Below are 16,643 nucleotides of genomic sequence, written 5' to 3'. Positions count from 1 at the left end.
GGATCATCGATCCTTCATCAGGTGTATAACAACAGTGAAATGAGTACAACCTCATATAAATACACAATCAGGTTTGAGCCACCACTCCCTTATCAACTCCACCCACCAAAACATTTAACCCCCTTATCCCAAGTACATAGTTTCATTATGATTAAGTCCCATTAAAACAACCTAGGTCATATGGCACTCCATGTTGGCTACCAAAAAAATGTCCATCAAGACTGACCGTACTTTCTGGCACTTCCCCTCGAGGACTGCCACAGAACCACCTGTGAAAAAACATGGGGTTATAAATAACAAGCCTATTATCTACAAAACGCATCCTATATGGCACTTTGTGACCAACTATTAGTATAAGTAAGTTACAAAAAACATTTTAGAGGCAGCCTTTCATTCATGCCTCTAGGAATCACTACATCCAAATTGTGGATCCACCTTGATTCACGTTGTTTTAATAATTTCTCTTGATTTCCTCCTCTTTTGGAGGTAGCTATAGCCTCCAACACACACCACCTCAGTTGCGCAGCATTATGACCCGCAGAAAAAAAGTGTCTAGCCACTGAGGTATCGTAACTTTTTCGTTCACCCTCAGCATACCTGGTGATGGCCCTTTTGTGTTCTTGTATGCGGGTCCTGACAGCTCTAGTGGTCTCTCCCACATACATGAGGCCACACGGGCACTTCAGCCCGTATACCACCCATGTAGTGGAGTGTTTTGGAGAAAGGATTGGGGTTTGTGCCCACCCATCTTGACAGCATGTTTGAGTGGGAAGTGGACTGGTTCAGATTTATACGGAGGCTAAAATTGAAGGCCTTTTTCAAAGGCAGTTCGCCTGAGAGTGGGACTGACAATAGATTGTCTAGGTACACGCAGCGGTCTGATTGGTCCCCTGATGAGGAATTTCCAGCCATTCAAAACTTTGAAAAAGCGGTCAGACGGGAAATCATTAGGAACTGGGACAGTAGCAGATACATCCATCCCAATTTAACTGCAACTCAGAATGCAGCTTTAAAGCGGCTAGCTGATAATGCTGACATTATAATCACCAAGGCAGATAAAGGGGGGGCAACTGTGATACAGGATGTTAGTAGCTATCTTAGAGAGGGCTTCAAACAGGTGCAGAATGAATTACATTACATTAAATGTGATGATGACCCTACGAAAAAGTTACGATACCTCAGTGGCTAGACACTTTTTCTGCGGGTCATAATGCTGCGCAACTGAGGTGGTGTGTGTTGGAGGCTATAGCTACCTCCAAAAGAGGAGAAAATCAAGAGAAATTATTAAAACAACGTGAATCAAGGTGGATCCACAATTTGGATGTAGTGACTCCTAGAGGCATGAATGAAAGGCTGCCTCTAAAATGTTTTTTGTAACTTACTTATACTAATAGTTGGTCACAAAGTGCCATATAGGATGCGTTTTGTAGATAATAGGCTTGTTATTTATAACCCCATGTTTTTTCACAGGTGGTTCTGTGGCAGTCCTCGAGGGGAAGTGCCAGAAAGTACGGTCAGTCTTGATGGACATTTTTTTGGTAGCCAACATGGAGTGCCATATGACCTAGGTTGTTTTAATGGGACTTAATCATAATGAAACTATGTACTTGGGATCAGGGGGTTAAATGTTTTGGTGGGTGGAGTTGATAAGGGAGTGGTGGCTCAAACCTGATTGTGTATTTATATGAGGTTGTACTCATTTCACTGTTGTTATACACCTGATGAAGGATCGATGATCCGTAACATGTAGTGTTTGTTCGCCAATACACAGCAAATTTTGCAGAGCCAGTGGTGTGCCGTCTCTTTTCTATTATTGATGTCCTATGCGCTGTACAGGCAGTCCAGCTGAGACCAGGCACCGGCTAAGGTGCAGGTACTTTACAGACCTGAGATACCGTTTATCCATATTTTCATTGGTTGTATCCTGGGGAATCCCTCTGATGAGAAAAATATGCAGCCGGCGGGGCAGAGAAACAGGAAATCTCCCTGTCGGCATGGATGAGCTCAGCTCGTCATTAACGTTTTTTGCAAGTTTTTGCTGGACGAACTCAGCTCGTCCATACCGCCAGGGAGGTTAACAGGTCTAGATCAGCAGACAGCTCAGGAAAATTCCCTGGGTATATTACAATATATAAAAATACTGTAGCTATGAATAAATGCAATGGCAGCTTTCAGAGCAAATAAACTCTACATTGGGAACTTGAAATTCCTAAATGAATAATACTTGTGCACAAAAGCAAATATGATAACTGTATGGGTTATAAAAAGTATTGAAACACATTTTTATTGAACACTATGTCAGAGTTTAATACCGTTTTATTGTAACTTTGTATGCACTTTGATAAAGTAAATTTGATAAAAGAGCTGTGCTGGATTACAGTGGATGTATTTACCTTGTAGACATAACAAAATAAGAAGCTAGAATAACATTTGCTATAATACTTCTACTGTATACAACGGGTCTGTAAATAATTGTTTTTCCTCAGCAAGAGTGGTATAAGGCTTTAAACTATATACACATGCTAAATTTTCACCTATCCAAACAACTGGTGAAAATCTAGATGTTACGGATGTTGCACAAGATTAGCAACATCTCTTTTAGCAATCTATTGAGTTAGATCATTCTTAAAGTACACCAAAACTGAGAGGGATATGGTTGCTGCCATATTTATTTCCTTTTAAACAATTCCAGTTGCCTGGATGTACGGCTGGTCTGCCTGGCTGCAGCAGTAGTTCAATCAGAAACGGCTTGACTATTCAAGGTCTATGGCTAAAAGCAGATGCAGATGATCAGCAAGACAGCCAGGCAATCTGCATTATTTAAAATGAAATAAATCTGTCAGCCTCCATATCCCCTGTCAGTTTAGGTGTGCTTTAACCAAATTGTACAACTTCTGTTTAGTCTTTCCCCTATATTCTCTGGGAATTTACCATATCAGTGTGATATACAGGGTGGGCCATTTATATGGATACACCTTATTAACATGGGAATGGTTGGTGATATTAACTTCCTGTTTGTGGCACATTAGTATATGTGAGGGGGGAAACTTTTCAAGGTGACCATGGCGGCCATTTTGAAGTCAGCCATTTTGAATCCAACTTTTGTTTTTTCAATAGGAAGAGGGTCATGTGACATCAAACTTATTGGGAATTGGGAAACACAATGGTGTGCTTGGTTTTAACGCAACTTTAATCTTTTATGAGTTATTTAAAAGTTTCTGACCACTTATAAAATGTCTTCAATGTGCTGCCCATTGTGTTGGATTGTCAATGCAACCCTCTTCTCCCACTCTTCACACACTGAAAGCAACACCGCAGGAGAAATGCTAGCAAAGGCTTTCAGTATCTGTAGTTTCAGGTGCTGCACATCTTCACAGCATAGACAATTGCCTTCAGATGACCCCAAAGATAAAAGTCTAAGGGGGTCAGATCGGGAGACCTTGGGGGCCATTCAACTGGCCCACGACGACCAATCCACTTTCCAGGAAACTGTTCATCTAGGAATGCTTGGACCAGACACCTATAACGTGGTGGTGCACCATCTTGCTGGAAAAACTCAGGGAACATTCCAGCTTCAGTGCATAACAAGGGAAACACATCATCATATAGCAATTTCACATATCCAGTGGCCTTGAGGTTTCCATTGATGAAGAATGGGGTACAATATCTTTGTACCCCATATACCAAACCATACCATAAATGTTTTTGTGCCAACAGTCTTGGAGGGATCTATCCAATGTGGGTTAGTGTCAGACCAATAGCGGTGGTTTTGTTTGTTAACTTCACCATTCACATAAAGGTTTGCCTCATCACTGAACAAAATCTTCTGCATAAACTGAGGGTCCTGTTCCAATTTTAGTTTTGCCCATTCTGCAAATTCAGTGCACTGATTTGGGTCATCCTCATTGAGATGCTGCAGTTTGTAAGGGTGCCATTTGTGAGTAGCTGATATCCGCCGAAGGGATGTTCGGTTCGACTAATGCCACTCTCCAGTGACATGCGGCGAGTGCTACGCTGTGTGTAGGCTCTTGTTGAATGAAGCTAGGACAGCCACTGATGTTTCTTCATTAGTGACAGATTTCATGCGTCCACATTTTGGCAAATCCAATACTGAACCTGTTTCACGAAACCTAGCAAACAGTTTGCTAACTGTAGCATGGGAGATGGGTGGTCTCGTAGGGTGTCTAGCATTGAAATCTGCTGCAATGACCTAGTTACTGCGTTCACCAGACATTAACACAATTTCTATCCGCTCCTCACGTGTTAACCTCGGTGACATGTCAATGGCTGTAAACAAAGAGAAACTTGTAAAAAACTAACAAAAGAATAAAGTTACGTTAAAACCAAGCACACCATAGTTTTTCTTGTGAAATTCCCAATAAGTTTGATGTGTCACATGACCCTCTTCCTATTAAAAAAACAGAAGTTGGATTCAAAATGGCCAACTTCAAAATGGCCGCCATGGTCACCATCCATGTTGAAAAGCTTCCCCCCTCACATATACTAATGTGCCACAAACTGGAAGTTAATATCACCAACCATTCCCATTTTATTAAGGTGTATCCATATAAATTGCACACACTGTACAATCTGGCTCACTCAGCTCTCACCCAAAAGAAATATATTTTTGAGTACTTTTTTTATCAGAATTCTTTGCACAGTCAGATAAACGAGATCAACTAAAGCACCATTTAATCTCTAACATATTTCTATCACATTTACAGTATCTCTAACTTATTCCTTATCACAATTACAGGAACAATGTTTACTTACTTATCAAAGACTGAGAAGTCAAATTTCCACCCCAAGCAGCGAAGGACACGGTCATATGGCTCTCGAGCTGCAAAGTTATCTAAATCATCCTTTGGAAGTATGGCTGAAATATTGCTTTTATTAATAGTCTCATAGTTGATGTCCCTTTTAAGATAATGCTTGTGAGTTACATATATTTTTCCAAACTCATCACGGATTAATGCCAAGTCTGCAAGATCACCTTCTAAAAGCCCATCTAAAGACTTGAGCTGGTAGGTGTCCAAAAGTCCATTGTTAATAGCTCTAAGAAAAAAGAAATGGGAAAAGGAGGGAATTTGGAGTGCTATTTATCTATGCCATTACTGCAAGCAAACATTTTTTAAACCATAATTACAAAATTTAAAAAAAGCCACAATGTTGGTGTTAACTATCCAAATATAAAATTGGACTGGGACTGGTAGTACTGGTAAAAGACACATTTTTTATTACGATTACAAAATAATGACTTCACTTACTTGGAACCTGAACCACTCAGAAGTGATGCTGTGCTGGATTCAGTCATTTCCATTAGAACAGATACCATATCCATGTTGTATGTTCAGGTCCAATAGCATTTGGGAGATGATCATCACAATATAACAAAAAACAAAAAACTCTGTACAAAGTTGTTGTTCAACTCTATATTTTAGAAAAACAAAGTATGAACTTGGTTTGAATTAGGAACATGGTGTAAATCTGCAATCAAGAAAAAATTCTAATCAAGGATTTACTAAAAACGCAGATCTGCTCCCAGAGGGCAAGTTCCTGTACGACTGTCTAGAGCCATGTCCATAGAATCACTGCCCCTGCACAAGGGCCCAGCAAGGGCCAGCGAAAAGGAGGATGTTGGTGCCCAGGTGAGGCTGCGGAGGAAAGGTCTGAGGTCAGCCATCCCCGCGGTCCTCCTGGCAAATGTCCTCTCCCTCCCGAACAAGTTGGACGAACTGCAGATCCTCAGCGATAAGAGAGAACTTGGCAACAACACACCAGTCTTTTGCTTCACAGAAACGTGGCTCCACAATGACATCCCTGATAGCGCCATTCATCTTCCAGGATTCAGCCTAATCTGAGCAGACCGTGACAGCACCCTTGGTGGGCTTGTCATGATTTGAAGAAGGACCTAGTATGGCCCGAAACACCTGAGCGTCATCTTTTACATACCCACATATGGAATTTTAAGATGTTGTAATTTTTTATGGAAGCTAAATAAAGAACCTTTTTTAGATGGTGCAAAATCGTGTGGAATAATCTACAGTGACTTGTGACTCCAGAGGGGATTTCTGCACGTCTACTAACCATTGGTGCGGTGGCAATTACGCTATAACCTGCTCCACTAGGAAAGCTGACACCGTCGACCACTGCTACGCGGTCCTGAAAGATGCATACAAGGCCATCCTGTGGGCAGCACTAGGCTCATCTGATCACTGCCTCATCCACCTGATAACCACCTACAAGAGAGACATGGAAACTGCAAAACCGGTCCTTAAGTCCAAGAAAGTATGATCAAGTGAGGCTATGCTACAACTTCGAACCTGCTTAGACTGCTCTGCCTGCTCCCTCCTCCACCCTATCTATTCCATGTCCAAACTCACGCTTTCTGGCTGTGAACGACATTCTGCAGCACCTGTCAAGGATAAATGCTAGAAATGCCTCAGGCCCAGACAGAGTGCCACCAGCGTGCCTGAATACCTGTGCACAACAACTAGCTCCTATTCTCTCCTCCATCTTTACCAGATCCCTTCAGGAAGGCAAAGTTCCTGCCTTCCTGAAGTCCCTGCATGCTTCAAGAGGTCGACCATCACCCCTGTCCCCAAAAAGCAGGGATGCACCGACCTCAACAACTTCAGACCTGTGGCTCTCACATCCGCAATTATAAAAACTTTTGAAAGCATGGTTATGCCCCTCCTAAAAGTCTCCACAGAGCCCCTGCTGGACTCGCACCAGTTTGCGTACAGAGCAAACAGGTCCACCGATGACAATGATGATTAACATTTGCCTGAAGTCAGACGACGAGCACCTGGATAGACCGAACTCATACGCTAGGATCCTCCTCCTTGACTTTAGCTCAGCGTTATACACCATCAGCCCTCAAATACTTCAGGAGAACCTTGCTGTGCTCAAAATCCACCCCACCCAGCGCCTGTGGATCACGGACTTCCTCACAAACAGATCCCAGGTTGTCAAGCTAGGCGCTATCCTCTCTCAACCAAGGACCACCAACACAGGGGCCCCACAAGGCTGCGTCCTGTCGCCAATCCTGTTCTTCCTGTATACAAACAACTGCAGATCCACAGAAAGCTCTGTCAAAGTTATCAAATTCACAGATGACACCACCATTGTTGGCCTCATCACAAATAACCATAAGCAGGCATACCGTCATTTGGTTGAAAGTATTTGCAACTGGTGTAGGGATAACGGGCTGGTCCTCAACACTGCAAAAAACATTGAGATGATCATTGACTTTAGGAAGCATGCCCCCACACCCAATCCACACTGACGGCATGAAATTCACAAGAGTTCCCTGTGCTCATCTCCTGGGCTCAACAATCTCCAACGACCTGAGGTGAAAGGCCAACACCACCTCCACCCAAAGGAAAGCCCAGCAGAGACTATTCTTCCTCCGCCAACTGAGAAAGTTCGGTATGGACCACAAACTTCTGAAAAACTTCTACTGAGCCACAATTGAATAGGTTCTCTGTTCTTCTATCCTGGCCTGGTATGCTGGCTCCTCCGCCAGTTACAGACACAAACTACAAAGGATCATCCGATCAGTGGAAAACCACTTCAACCTCTGGACCTCCTCTATGACACCAGACTGTGCTCCAGAGGATTGCGGATCGCAAACGATCCATCACACCCAGGCTCCCGCTTTTTCATTCAACTCCGTTCAGGCCAGAGGTATTGGTCCATCTACACCAGGACCTCAAGACACAGCAGTTCCCCTTAGCGGTCAAATCACTGAACGCTCTTGACGCACCCCCATCCCCCTTGCCGTTTTTCCTCTATTAGCTGGAATCGTCTTTTAAAGGATACCACAACCGAATGGTTGTGGTAAAAATTGATTGCTGCACTGTGTAGGGGGTGATGAGCGCATACCTGCATTTCCTCCCGCCCCCTCCGTCTGCCGCCGTTCATGCTCTATACACTCCGGTGTGCGGCGACTTGCTTGACCTCTGCCCCGGACATACTGCGCCCTGTGTGCGCAGTATGTCCTTCCCCCTTCGCTTCTGGCCGGCGCATAGTGCCAGGCTCAGAAGCACGCTGTCCCCTTTTTGCTGCGTGTGCGCTCCATTACACCGAGCGTCACATGCTAATCATGTGACGCTCGGTGTAATGGAGCGCACATGCAGCAAAAAGGGGACAGCGTGCTTCTGAGCCTGGCACTATGCGCCGGCCAGAAGCGAAGGGGGAAGGACATACTGCGCACACAGGGCGCAGTATGTCCGGGGCAGAGGTCAAGTAAGTCGCCGCACACCGGAGTGTATAGAGCATGAACGGCGGCAGACGGAGGGGGCGGGAGGAAATGCAGGTATGCGCTCATCACCCCCTACACAGTGCAGCAATCAATTTTACCACAACCATTCGGTTGTGGTATCCTTTAAGCATGTCTGCACTGCAGAACTCCATATTTTTTGTTAAAAAATGTTTTCGTGATGTAATTGCTGTATTGTATTTGTTTGGTGTATGCTACCCTGTTATCTCTACTGTGTGTTCTTTCCTGTACTCAAGCCCTGCTTTGTGGCAAGCCCACTTCTGGGCACGATCTAGTCATGCTTGGCGAGAAATAAATGTTTCTGATTCTGATACTGCAATATAAGCTGTAGAAGTATATGCTAATTGATTAGCCAGGTTTTAGAACAGTCCATCTCCTTGTGGGGGATTCTCATTATTGACGTTATGTTTGTACAGGTCCTTTTCAGGGAGTGCTTTTGTAAAGAATATCAGCCTCCCACTTCACTTGTACTTTATTTTGGCAGTTGGAATGTGCCATTCTTTTGAAAATTAAGAAAACCCTGACAATCCCCATAAATATATGAACTAATCGGAACTGTCAAGTACTTACTACCTACTGTAAGTGACATAGAATAAAAGTAATTTGTTCTGCATTATACTCAGGGACAAATGTGCATCTTATATGTATGTGTACAAATGTATTTTACAATTTTTTGCACTAGTGGTCCTTTAAGTCTGGCAGGGTGGGTTCAAGAATTAGTAGCTAAAGACACAGAGACCTAAAATTACATTTTCAGGACAATTTAAACAGCCACTTCCGCAAACAAAAACAGAGCATTATGGGCTAATAGAAAAGTTTTAGATTTAATAAAGCAATAGGTAAAGAATTTCAATTGTAGTGCCTTCTCCCACCTTATATTGGTTTTGCAAATTTGTTATAGTAAAGATTACTTTGGGCTTTTATACATTATAATGTCAAATTTAGCCCATTGAAACTCAAGATTCAGAGGGGTGAAACATGTATGTTCATGGGGAAAAAAAATGGTAAAATAATAGAAAACTTCAAGAGACTCTGAAGCGAATACAATTTACCACTTTTACCTTGTTATTCACTTCAGTAGTCTCATCAGAAGTAATTTGCCGCATCCCCGCCGCAAAACGAGGGTCTGGGCAAATATCCACGACCAACTTGGTCGTGGATTTTGCTGCGCTGAGAGGCAGAGCTTTCAGCTTCAGCTCTGCCTCTCCTGACGTCAATCGCCGCACGGATCTCCGCCTCTCCCCGCCCCTCTCTACGAAGGAAGACTGAGAGGGGCGGGGAGAGGTGGCGATCCATTGCGATTGACAGCAGTAGAGGCAGAGCTGAAGCTGAAAGCTCTGCCTCTTTCAGGAAGCGCAGGCCAGATTGCGCCCCCCCCCAGGGGATTTGGGGGTTCTAAAGCGCTCGTTTTGCGGCGGGGATGTGGCGGTTTACTTCTGATGAAATTTTTTCTGCTTCAGTCTCTCTTTAAAAGAAAAAAAAATTAAAAAGGTTAAAAGAGAAAGGTTTCATACATACCTGGGGGCTTCCACCAGCCCCCTCCAGGCTTATCGCTCTCATGCTGCCCTCCTCCACCTCCTGGATCTTCTCAAATTGGCCGCGGAAAGTCTTCTGGTTCGCGGCTTGCTACAGGTGCGGCCTGGCGCCTCTATCGGCAGGAGCGTGAAACAGCTGTAGACACCCCCCACTGCTTGTACCTCTCCTGGTAACGGTACTGTAGCCTGTAACAATTGTTTTAACTTTTTGAAGAAGTTAATAAATTATTATTGCATTGGATGTGCGTGCCCAGCTTTTCTTCTTTTTATGAATGCCTGGACTGTATATATAAGGCCCCATTCACACTTGCGGTTAGAGTCCGCAAGTGTCCCGGGGTCTGGGTCCGGGGGCCGCAAAGAGACCGCACGGGTCTCTGCGGTGGCCACAAGTTGCCACCAGTTGCGGATCTGGAATGTATCAGTTCCGGCTACAATAAAGTAGCCGGAACTAGATACATTGCAGTGCCAGAAAGGCACCACAAGCATGGGGGATACCGGCGTGTAGTCCGGGCCCCCCAAGTGGCATAGGACCGGTGCTGGAAGCATCCGGTCCTATTGCCAGTGTGATGAGAAACATCCGTTTCTCATTGCACAGCATGGCCGCATGTTCGGGTCAGGATCCGGCCCAGGTCCGCAGCCGCACCGGGACGGACTGAAAAATAGAGCATGTTGGAAAATAAGCTGGATCGTCCCGAAGCTGCGTTCCCGGATCGGATCCGGACGATCGCACGAGTGTGAATGGATACATTGATTAAAAATGTATCCATTCACCATGCGCTGTGTACGGAGCGTTCCGGGTCCGGGGAAGCTGGACCTGGAACGCTAATGTGAACCGGGCCTTAAGGCTACAGCACTCCTGCAGTTGTTTTAGTCACGGTCCTGTGCACTGACAATGCTCTCACTACTGCATCTGATAGCCATATTGGATTTTGGAGTACTTTGTATTTTTTTTTCCTTTGAGATACATTATGCTACAGCTTCCCAATGTGTTGTTTTACCTTCCTGTACATTAGAACAACTGGAGCTCGACAGCGAAGCTGGAGTTGATTTACATTTGTATCTTTTTAACCTCTGTAAAAATGTAGTCATACTTCTATTTCCACAATTAACAGACTGATACTGAAAAGTACTTTCAGCCCATTCTTAGTTCTCAATAATATATTTACATCCTTCACTCACCGTAGATCTCCCACATAGTGTGTAGACCAGGAAAGACGGACTCTGGAACGTCCAAGCATGTGAATGAAATTGGTAAAGCCCAGAATATTGTCAGCTGTTTCAAATGCAGAGTTTCCACGTCCAAGAATAAGAACACTCTGTCCTGTGAAATTACGTGGGTCTATAGACACAGCCTCATAGCCTTCCGTGTATTCAGCACCAGGAAAGTCCAATATGTTAGGTAAAGACAAGCCATTGGCCAAGAACACAACACTGAAACAGTCAGGAGAAAAACAAGAAGTACATTAACAAAGAAATTACTGGAGGAGAAGTTGTCATTGTTTAAGTATTGACTAGGTCTAGTTCCCATTGAAACTATGCATTGGGGCCCCATGAATTTTAGCTATGCTACTGGTTCTACTGGTTCTAAGGACCAGTTGAGGAATAGCTTGTTGGTAGCTGGTCTGTCAGGAGGTTCCACATCCCTTCACACTTTATACTAGTACCTGCATATGGGCATCTGTATCAATACAGAGAGTACTAATGTTAAAATAAACTTTTAATTGGTTTATAAAATTGCAGTTATTAACCCACTGATTATTTTTATGTTTAATGTGTTCACTGTGCCTTTAAGTACTACATTGCTTACATAATGTTGTTAAGCTAAATGCTTTTCTTCTGTGGTACTCAACCCACATGGACAATTAATAAGAGCTGCAGCCATTCAGAGCAGTGAGCCACTCTGGTGAGCATTTGTAGCAGTAAAAAGCCTTGCCCAAGCACTTCGTACTGATTAACCTCCTTGCCGGTTCAATTCCTCCGGCAAGGAGGCAGCGCAGGAGGTTATTTTTTTTTTTTTTTTTTTAAATCATGTAGCGAGCCTAGGGCTCGCGACATGATAGCCGCTGAGCGGCGGCATCCCCCCACCCACTCCGATCGCCTTCGGCGATCAGAGTATGCAGGAAATCCCGTTCAGAACGGGATTTCCTGCAGGGCTTCCCCGGTCGACCGGGCGGGATGACGTTACCGACAGCATGGACGTCGGGACGTCATAGGGAATCCCGATCCGCCCCTCAACGCTGCCTGGCACTGATTGGCCAGGCAGCGCAGGGGTCTGGGGCGGGGGGGGGGGAGCGACTCGGCGCGGCGGATCGGCGGCGGCGATCGCAAGTTACAAGCAGCTAGCAAAGTGCTAGCTGCTTGTAACAAAAAAACAATTATGCAAATCGGCCCAGCGGGGCCTGAGAAATCCTCCTGCGCAGGTTACCCCGAACTGAGTTCGGGATAACCGGCAAGGAGGTTAAGCACTGGTAACAGCCATTTTAGAACCCGGATCTCCTACTTTAAAAGGTAACCTGTACACTATTCTGTTTTTGCATGGTCTAGAACAGGCATGGGCAAACTTGGCCCTCCAGCTGTCAAGGAACTACAAGTCCCACAGTGCATTGCAGGAGTCTGACAGCCACAGTAATGACTCAAAGGCAAATGCATTGTGGGACTTGTAGTTCCGTAACAGCTGGAGGGCCGAGTTTGCCCATGCCTGGTCTAGAATGACTATGGCAAAAAGTTCCAAGTATTTTAAAAGTGACAATTCATACCGTAGCAGTGTAATTGCCATTAAAAAAAAAAAAAAAAAAACACTGGCAACTACTTTTTTTGTGCTTAAAGTGAACCTCCAGACTAAAAATCTACTCCGCAGCACTAAAAAGGCTTGGTGTTTCTTTAACCGTTTCACAGCATCAGAACTTTGATTTTCTTACCAAAGCCTCATTTTAGCTGCATTTTTAGCTAAGCTCCACCCCATCAAAGAAAACTACCCAGGCATTTTTCCCCTGATGCTTTGCAAAGCATGATGTGATTTCTGATGTTGTTGTTCTCATTGCCTAGCAACTGGGAGGGGTGATAAGGACACAGGACAGTTGGAACATTGTCTCATGCTCCCTGCCACCTCCTTTCAACCAAAAAGATGGCTGCCCCAATGAAATCACAAACATTTGCCTGTTCTTTTAAAACAGGGTGAGTAATTATAGATTACCTATCTATTTTAATTAACATAACTAATGTAACTTAATGACAGTATGTTTGCTTAGGCTGAAGTTCTTCTTTAAGAATGATTGGGCCCCATTCAGCAACATTTCAGGCACTTGTATTTATCCTGGAGCTCTTTTTTGCTGCTTCAAGACAGCCAGAGCTCCCAATAGAGTAAACACAAGGTCATGCATGCATGTGCACCCACTGCCTGACATTAGTGGATGGAAGCTCTGACCACCAGGGTGCACCAAAGGTGTCACAGTCTGATCTATGACATATAAGATACCATAGGTTCCTGGGAGGGAAAGAGGCTGCACACCACTGCACTGTTTAAAATAACAGCTGTACCTGGGGAGATATACAGGGCAGCGACAAACTAATAAGCACTAGCCCTGCTGTATTCTTTTCTTTTAGTCATTAGATGAGCTTTACAGCAGGGGTCTAGTCCTGGGAAAAGAAGTGAGTGGACTCACCTGAAAACCCCCTGCACCGTGCAAAAATGGGTGTGGCCAAGCATATTGTGGGTGGGGACATGGGTGGGGCCAAATATACATGACCTTAACGGTGTTGTAAAAGGTCTGCCGGGGAAGTTTGAGCTATGCCGTAGTGTATCCCCCCAAATTAGATGTAATCTGACAGCATTTCACCAAAAAGACAGTAATCTGGCAGAAGTTTCTCCAAAATACAGATAATATGGCAGTGGTTCCCCCAAAATAGACAATCTGGCAGCAGCAGTTCCCCCAACATACACACAATCTGGAAGCAGTTCCCCAAAATAGGCGAAACCTGGCAACGGATCACCCAAAATACACGTAACACCTAAAATACATGTAATCTGGCAGCTGTGGTCCCCCAAATATACACAATCTGACAGCAGTTCACCAAAATACACGTAATCTGGCAGCAGCCGTTTCCCTAATATACACATAATCTGGCAGCTGTTCCCCAAAATACACTTAATCTGTTAACAGCGGTTCCTCAAAAATACAGATAATCTGACAGCAGTTTCCCCAAAATAGGTACCCCCAGCATAGGTAGCCAGGTCTATAGGTGTCCCCAGTATAAGTAGCTATGAGTATAGGAAAACAACAAAGAAGAGAATTGGCTCTTGGGTGCATGAAAATTCATAAGCAACTTTATTAGTACGGAGATACAAAATTTCTAAAACTAGACATATACATACAATCTAAATATAAACGTTAAAAAATGTAATCACACAACTCCGCCACAGAAAAGCCACTATGAACTCCAAATCTCCATCTATAGAGTGGGGCTGCAGTCCCCAGAAAAATCATTAAGATGTTTAAGCTGATGTAAAAAGAAAGCCATGCATGGGACCTTAGTAGATAATATTCTCCATCACAGGGAAAAGATGTAATGATGATGCAGCTGAGCCCCCCACTCGCAGGGGCTAGTGATGCAGCAGAAGGCACAAGTACATTGTAATAACTGTTGATATTCACACAGATGCACCCCTCACTCGCAGAGGTGAGTTAAAGCTGGTTGGTGGTTATTAAGCCAAGCAGGCTGTCATCAGGCTGTTAGTGAAAAGTATGGTTCCAGACCAAGCAGCACCTGGTGTATAGATCAATGACAACAGTAATATCTGTAGCAAGCTGAAAAAAAGCCATGTGCAGGCAAGCAGTATGTTGACAAAACCCAGCAAGAATCCAGCACTGGAAGTCTGCTAGATCCAAGTGCAGTCATATAGCGTATAGCTCAGCAATTAGCAAAGTTCCAAGAGTAATGATGGAGGTCCAAATATATAATGCATTGGTGGTGGTATAGTTACCAATCCGACTGTCCTAATGGTTTCCAAGAGGGAGATGATGTTGATGGAGAGGAGTCCCAGGTGGCAAAGTGGCAGAGTTACCTCGCTGTGGTATAGCCTAACATGTTTTGTCGTTTCCTAACGGCCTTATCAAAGGCGAGCAGCGGAGAGCATGTTGATACTGGCCGCATTAGCTCCCAGACCCAGCCATGCCCCCCGCGTCCCCACGCATGGACGCCCCGCGTCAGAGCGCGGAGGCGCCCAGAAATGCGTCATTGGAGCGCAAGCGGTGCGCTCCACCCTGGCAAGCCGGAAGGGGATGCCTAGGAGCGGCAATCCACTATGACGCATTCATGGGGGAGAGGTAGGGGGCGGAGAGGGGCGGGGAACCAGCGGCAGACAATAAAGCATACAGGAATGCAACAAATATATACAAAAAACTGATATGAAACAATAGTACAAAAGAAGTATATATAAATGTATATTATAGCATATCGTTCAACCTATGATGGCCAGCATAGCAAAACTTGGTGAACCAAAAATTGGTTACACACAAAGATCCGCTGCGGCCAAATGCTAAAGAACCATACTTAGTATGAACTACCACACAGAAGATATATAGACAGCCATATGAATAATTAAGTAACCGATGGGCATGCGAAAATACCATGTCCATCATATAAAGTGAGCAACACACATATAACAGTATGGACGAGAACATAAAGGAAGGGGGTAAACCCTCCCTAGAACGTGTCTCACCTGCTAGGGAGGGTTTACCCCCTTCCTTTATGTTCTCGTCCATACTGTTATATGTGTGTTGCTCACTTTATATGATGGACATGGTATTTTCGCATGCCCATCGGTTACTTAATTATTCATATGGCTGTCTATATATCTTCTGTGTGGTAGTTCATACTAAGTATGGTTCTTTAGCATTTGGCCGCAGCGGATCTTTGTGTGTAACCAATTTTTGGTTCACCAAGTTTTGCTATGCTGGCCATCATAGGTTGAACGATATGCTATAATATACATTTATATATACTTCTTTTGTACTATTGTTTCATATCAGTTTTTTGTATATATTTGTTGCATTCCTGTATGCTTTATTGTCTGCCGCTGGTTCCCCGCCCCTCTCCGCCCCCTACCTCTCCCCCATGAATGCGTCATAGTGGATTGCCGCTCCTAGGCATCCCCTTCCGGCTTGCCAGGGTGGAGAGCACCGCTTGCGCTCCAATGACGCATTTCTGGGCGCCTCCGCGCTCTGACGCGGGGCGTCCATGCGTGGGGACGCGGGGGGCGTGGCTGGGTCTGGGAGCTAATGCGGCCAGTATCAACATGCTCTCCGCTGCTCGCCTTTGATAAGGCCGTTAGGAAACGACAAAACATGTTAGGCTATACCACAGCGAGGTAACTCTGCCACTTTGCCACCTGGGACTCCTCTCCATCAACATCATCTCCCTCTTGGAAACCATTAGGACAGTCGGATTGGTAACTATACCACCACCAATGCATTATATATTTGGACCTCCATCATTACTCTTGGAACTTTGCTAATTGCTGAGCTATACGCTATATGACTGCACTTGGATCTAGCAGACTTCCAGTGCTGGATTCTTGCTGGCTTTTGTCAACATACTGCTTGCCTGCACATGGCTTTTTTTCAGCTTGCTACAGATATTACTGTTGTCATTGATCTATACACCAGGTGCTGCTTGGTCTGGAACCATACTTTTCACTAACAGCCTGATGACAGCCTGCTTGGCTTAATAACCACCAACCAGCTTTAACTCACCTCTGCGAGTGAGGGGTGCATCTGTGTGAATATCAACAGTTATTATAATGTACTTGTGCCTTCTGCTGCATC

The 16,643-nt window shown here is 44.6% G+C and overlaps 1 protein-coding gene across 1 annotated transcript in view; it reads right to left on the bottom strand.

The window, feature by feature from the left end:
- Positions 1-16,643, bottom strand: part of FOXRED2 (FAD dependent oxidoreductase domain containing 2) — a 128,987-nt gene that overhangs the window by 102,297 nt on the left and 10,047 nt on the right. Inside the window, exons 3-4 of the mRNA XM_068240182.1 lie at positions 10,999-11,250; positions 4,774-5,055 (exon numbers count right to left, since the gene is read on the bottom strand). Coding sequence (XP_068096283.1) covers positions 4,774-5,055; positions 10,999-11,250 — 534 coding nt within the window. The remainder of the gene's footprint in view (positions 1-4,773; positions 5,056-10,998; positions 11,251-16,643) is intronic.

Source organism: Hyperolius riggenbachi, chromosome 6 (genome assembly GCF_040937935.1).
Source record: "Hyperolius riggenbachi isolate aHypRig1 chromosome 6, aHypRig1.pri, whole genome shotgun sequence".
Taxonomy (NCBI): domain Eukaryota; kingdom Metazoa; phylum Chordata; class Amphibia; order Anura; family Hyperoliidae; genus Hyperolius; species Hyperolius riggenbachi.
Note: the sequence above shows the minus strand (reverse complement) of the source record. Positions and strands in the feature narration are given on the sequence as shown.